The sequence below is a fragment of the Drosophila suzukii genome, chromosome 3 (assembly GCF_043229965.1).
Source record: "Drosophila suzukii chromosome 3, CBGP_Dsuzu_IsoJpt1.0, whole genome shotgun sequence".
Taxonomy (NCBI): Eukaryota; Metazoa; Arthropoda; class Insecta; order Diptera; family Drosophilidae; genus Drosophila; species Drosophila suzukii.
Window position 1 is genome coordinate 14,934,666 of NC_092082.1, and position 5,470 is coordinate 14,940,135.

Genomic DNA, 5,470 nt, shown 5'->3' on the forward strand with positions numbered 1-5,470 from the left:
CAAACTACTCTTGCTATTTGGTAAGAAAAGAAACTGGACAGGTTCATCTAGTCATCACGTTCATAAAAATTAATTACAAGGCACTTCAAGGCAGCTATACTGGATAATAACTTTGGAGTAGGTAAAAAAGGTAGAGGAGTACCGGAAAGAAATTCTTACTTATTAAAGAAATACTAGTGGCCGAGGTTTTATATAGAAATTTAATAAAAATATGTTTGTATAAAAAATAAAACAAATAGATACAAATAAAGTTAAAATTAATCTTTTACTTATTTTTTGGAAACAGTTACTCATGTCTAAGATTTCTTTCTTATTGATATGATTCACCGAATCAAAATTAAGATAAAGTAAGTATTTCCGGTGTTTAAGTAACCCCAAAACGAAACGAAGTTATAACTTTAGAACTGAATTTCCAACAAGAAATTAATATAAACTTTGATGAAATCAAATTGTTAAAGTCAGCATCCTTTTTTTATCAAAAAGATATTATGATACATTAAACTTGGGACCTGCATGTTTCAAAATAATATAAATTACATACCTATTTATAGTGGTATTTTATTTTGACAAAATGTATAGGTATGTTTACCAACTCTTTTTTACACAAATGTTTCACAAAACAAAAGCACACTTTTAGGATGTTCCTATTAAAAGTGATTATTGATAATCAATCTAATCATTTAGTAAACTAGATTTGCGCGAACTTGTACTCCATTGAAATATTAATTATAAAACATTTTTAAGCAATCAGCTTTGAAAAAATGTACATATAAAATTATAATAGGTTATGTTATGTTATGTTTTTTTACCCACGAGATTGGAATAGCTTCAAATTATTCATTGTTAGCGATGGAAACTAAACAGGTAATTTGTAATACAATTTTCAATTTTTACTTAATTTGTTGAAAAGGGGGACAACCCAGCAATAAACAGCTGATGCTGACAAAGAAGCCACGTATATACAGTAATGGATTTATTCCATTTATAATCATTTAGATTGTACCTAAGAGTTGGGGGCAAGAAATTCGTCATTATTTACAGCTAGTCGTAAAAGTTTTTCAGTCCAGAGACTTATCGCCGGTGAATCCACCTAAAGTACGCCCTTGGTTCCTAAAACATGAAAGAAACGATAAGTGTATCCGGGGGCTATCTCCAATATCGCTACCTTTGACAATGTCGCTCGCTTGTAGTTGGGCAACGAAATTAGCGAAATAAAGATATTGATATCTGCTGATTACCAGCAAAATGGGAATATTTGACTTGAATCAATAAACTAACTAAAATGAAATGCTTCTAAGGCTTTATAAGCGCGACTAAAAGACCTAGAAGTATTCAAACGTCTTTGCCTTTTCCAGTGGTAAGCACATTAGCGGAGAAACCTTGTTGCTGAACCATATTTAATTAGGACTTACTTTTTTCCATCTTTAGCATTACCAACAAGAATCCAATTTTGACAACATGGTGTCCGTAAGTATTATGCACTATGGATATAAATTACTAAGAGAATTACAAATCGGAAAATTAGAGTTTTGTGGAAGATCTTGGAAAAAGACCTGTCTTTAAAGACTTTAAAGTGTTTTCTATCTTTTTATTCAACTTAGGATAGTGTTAGGGTTATGACAGCATCCTCTAATAGTTTTGTATTTCCAAACAGTTCGAAGAAGCCTCTGAACTCGCCAAGAAGTTCACCAAGAAGCCCACCGATGCCGAGTTCCTGGAGTTCTACGGCCTCTTCAAGCAGGCCACCGTTGGCGATGTGAACATCGAGAAGCCCGGCGCCCTGGCTCTGAAGGACAAGGCCAAGTACGAGGCCTGGAGCTCCAACAAGGGTCTCTCGAAGGAGGCCGCCAAGGAGGCCTACGTGAAGGTGTACGAGAAGTACGCTCCCAAGTACGCCTAAACGGATATCTGATTCCGGACCCCCCATACACCTGCGACTACTTAGATGAACAATAAAGATACTCTAAGATATGAGCAATAATCAGGTGTTTGTCCCGCTGAGCGGCATTTTATTGGAGCTTTCGTGCATTATATGGCCCATCCCCCGGTCCCCTGAATCCGGTGGTTTTTTGCGATAGGAGGACCGCTCGAACTTCGATCCAAACACGATTACGTGGCTACGCTTCGGTTTGGTTTGGTGGTTTATCATCGAATCGGCTCTGTTATCAGTGGGCCTGCATTATCACCACCGCGATTGCCTAACCCACTCGAGCGAAAGCTCCCTGATCCACTGAGAATTCTATCGGAGCTGCTCTCGCTCTCCGTATTTCTCACCGGGGAGAAGCTTTCTCGTTGAGGGCGATCGTGCGATATGGAATGACTTAAATTGAAAGTCACCGCCAGATTGGAATTCAGACACTGTTTAGTTCTGTGACAGTCAACACAAAAGTAAGTGCCCAGTTTAAATTGCCCGCAGTCTGCATCCAATTACCCCAAAGGCCCTATCCACCTATCAGTGCCCACTAATTGTGGTTGTGACACATAAAGTACTCATTTAGCTAGAGGTAACCTGTGCAAATTTGGACACCTGCCATTTTCAATTATGGAAAATTATATGCTATCAGCACCGAGGAAAAATAATGTTGTGAAAATCAGTCGAATTTAATAATTACAAATATCAACTCTGGAACATACTGTCCAGAACATTTCGACTTTTAAGTCATTGTGACTTTTTGCCCCTAAAATAAATAAGTATTTTCGAGTATATTATACAGTTGCAAGCTTTGTTACCATAAATTTGCATGACCAAATTTGGCCGGTATTCCGCTCGACACGTACAAAGCCCACGCCCAAATCCATATTGGTCAAAATTCGCCGAGCAAACTCGGCCGCTAACGGTTGTCCGCTCCCTTTACTAAAATCTCAGCCCAGAACCAGGTATTTGCGTCTTCTGCTTCCGCAGCATAGATTCTTCAAGTTCTGCTCAAATTATGTATTTCTGCTGGGAGAAAGTCGGACATGTGTAAGGGCCTGGGCCGGCAAACATCCATTAGCAAACATCCATTAGTTTTTCGAGATCGCCCGACGAGGCCAAAGTTCAAGCCCACCTGGCTCTGTTTGGCACACGCCAGCCTCTCCATTCGGAACTGGTTTTAATTATTACGCTAATAAACATTAAACTAAGCGCTTTATAGACATGACTAAATTAACTTTTTTACCACTACTTGCAGATAAAATATAACCCAGAATGTCCCTCTCCGAGGTAAGTACTTCCCGCGAAATATTCCGCTCTGATCGCGACAGTCTATAAAGTTTGGGGGTATTCCTAGCACAGCGATAAGACAGCGGCTAATCACCTGTTCGATTTCTTCACACTGAAAAAAAATTTGTTTTTATAAGAGTAATTTATTCTTAATAAGTATACACCGTGAAATGACTTAGCGTTAATCTTCAGTTAATATGTGTTAATATTATTCTATTCTATTTTTGTAGTCTCTTTTAAGTCAATCTGCATTTTATATACACCTATATTTCGTTCTTTTCGAGAGGTATACTCGATTTTCATTTTTTAAAACAATTTTATTTTGGTAAGCGTATAGAAATAATGATTTTATTTATGTATATAGTGTTTCAAATGATAAATATTATAATAATATTGACCAATATTATATTATTTTGTTCACTATATTCCATACCTTTACCTGATTTCTTAGTATTCATTTAAAAGCAAAAACAAGATAACGATGTTTTTTTAAATATACAAAATTATTTTTCCGAGTAACTGATGATTTAGAGATTTGATTGAAGTACCCTATAGATTGGTTGAACAGTTATACATATATCACTTCCATTTTTCCCCAGCAATTCAACGCCGCCGCCGAGAAGGTGAAGAGCCTGACCAAGCGTCCCAGCGACGACGAGTTCCTGGAGCTGTACGCCCTGTTTAAGCAGGCCAGTGTGGGCGACAACGATACCGCCAAGCCGGGTTTCCTGGACCTCAAGGGCAAGGCCAAGTGGGAGGCCTGGAACAACCAGAAGGGCAAGAGCAGCGAGGCCGCCCAGCAGGAGTACGTCACCTTCGTGGCGGGTCTGGTGGCCAAGTACGCCTAGAAGGGGTACCGAAACCAGCAATTATCGATCCCAAAACCAACCAGAGACTATACTATGTAGTGTTACCTATAATGCGGAATAAACGTTGTATGTTAATTTTGTACTAAAAGATGTTGACCCCATGACTCAAGTGTTGCATTCGCTTAGCCCGGGGCTGTTTACCTGGCAAATAGAGGAAGTGGCTGCACCGATTCTCTGTACTTTGCACCACCAGTGGCGCTTGTTAGCGGCGCATCGTTAATGGATCTTCGAGTGTGTTTGCCCAAACCTCCGGCGGGGTTCAAAGTCTCCGGAAAAAGATATCCGAAATTGGCGACCTTGAGGCTTGAGGCTTTATATCCGCTTAAGGCGCAATGGAAATTATCGAAAAGCTCTCGATAATAAGCTACGATTTTCCGTGATTTAAATGGCATTAAATGCTTTAAATGCATCCGCAACATTACAACTGCCGGTAGCAACATGTTGCTGGTTGCCAATTGCTGAAGCAACAGGTGAAGCAGGAGAAGAAGAAGCAGGCACAGAAGGAGAATGGATAGCAGAGCAACAACAATGCCGCCAAGCGTTTTTTGTTTATGAATGAAAAGCGCAAAGGCAAAACGGCGATAAACTGGTGTGTGGGCAAGAAGAGCAGCAAACTAGGGTACTTGAGGGAGTTCGATCAGCCGATACCCTACAAAATGGATCTATTACTGATTTGATGTAACAAAGGGAGAGTGGATAAAAGTGATGGGTAAAAATATTTATTTTTTACTTTAATTTAATACTGTTTTAAATCTGTTATTTCTTTTACAAATGTTTAACTGTTGTGCGTAATTATATAAATGTAATAATTTATTATTTTTCATGAAAATGATCATTTAAATAAACATCCAGTTTGTGTCGGTTTTTTACAGAATATTAGCAGGGCTATTTTTTAAAACTGCTTAAAACTTTTATAATCAGTTACATAATTATGTTGCTACGAATTTTATATAATGTTTTTTTGTGGCTAACATAGAAATTGGATGGAAGGCGCCAAGATGTGTGCTATTCATTTTAAAACCGGAAGTGCAACATATGACTTAAAAGTTTCCACAGTCTACATTTAGGCACCCTTTTAAATGTTTTATAGCCCTTAAAGGCTCTTACTTTTGCTTCAATAATCTTAAAAACTCAAAAGTGTCTATAGAACTGATACACCTGTTCTTAGAAACGGTAGCAAAGAGTGAGGCAAAAAAGGTAGACCGCTGGAGAGCCGGTGAGAACTTGGCCGCCGTTGAGAGAGAGCCGGAGAGAGCGAACGATCGTGCAAAACAAACAGGCAAGAGCCAAGAGCAGCAGCAACAACAACCAGTCGGTGTCGGCCAGTCTGACAATTGGGCCTTTGCTTTTGCCTCTGCTTTTGCCTTGCCATTCCATTGCGCTCAGTTTTAGTTTCGGA

The 5,470-nt window shown here is 38.8% G+C and overlaps 2 protein-coding genes across 3 annotated transcripts; both read left to right on the forward strand.

Moving 5' to 3' along the window:
- Positions 1–1,343: 1,343 nt before the first annotated feature.
- On the forward strand, positions 1,344–1,981 carry Acbp3 (Acyl-CoA binding protein 3). Its single transcript, XM_065864612.2, has 3 exons — positions 1,344–1,357; positions 1,429–1,467; positions 1,655–1,981. Exons 2-3 carry the CDS (start codon positions 1,459–1,461, stop codon positions 1,898–1,900), a joined length of 255 nt encoding a protein of 84 aa, XP_065720684.1. The 5' UTR covers positions 1,344–1,357; positions 1,429–1,458; the 3' UTR covers positions 1,901–1,981.
- A 294-nt stretch (positions 1,982–2,275) lies between these two features.
- Acbp2 (Acyl-CoA binding protein 2) lies at positions 2,276–4,159 on the forward strand. Of its 2 annotated transcripts, none has more exons than XM_017069105.4 (3): positions 2,276–2,388; positions 3,171–3,202; positions 3,802–4,159. In XM_017069105.4, the coding sequence occupies exons 2-3, from the start codon at positions 3,188–3,190 to the stop codon at positions 4,048–4,050; spliced, it is 264 nt and encodes an 87-aa protein (XP_016924594.1). In that variant the 5' UTR covers positions 2,276–2,388; positions 3,171–3,187; the 3' UTR covers positions 4,051–4,159. The 2 variants fall into 2 exon arrangements, with proteins under 2 accessions (XP_016924594.1, XP_016924595.1); XM_017069106.4 differs by lacking the exon at positions 2,276–2,388 and adding an exon at positions 2,486–2,504.
- The last annotated feature ends 1,311 nt before the right edge of the window (positions 4,160–5,470 follow it).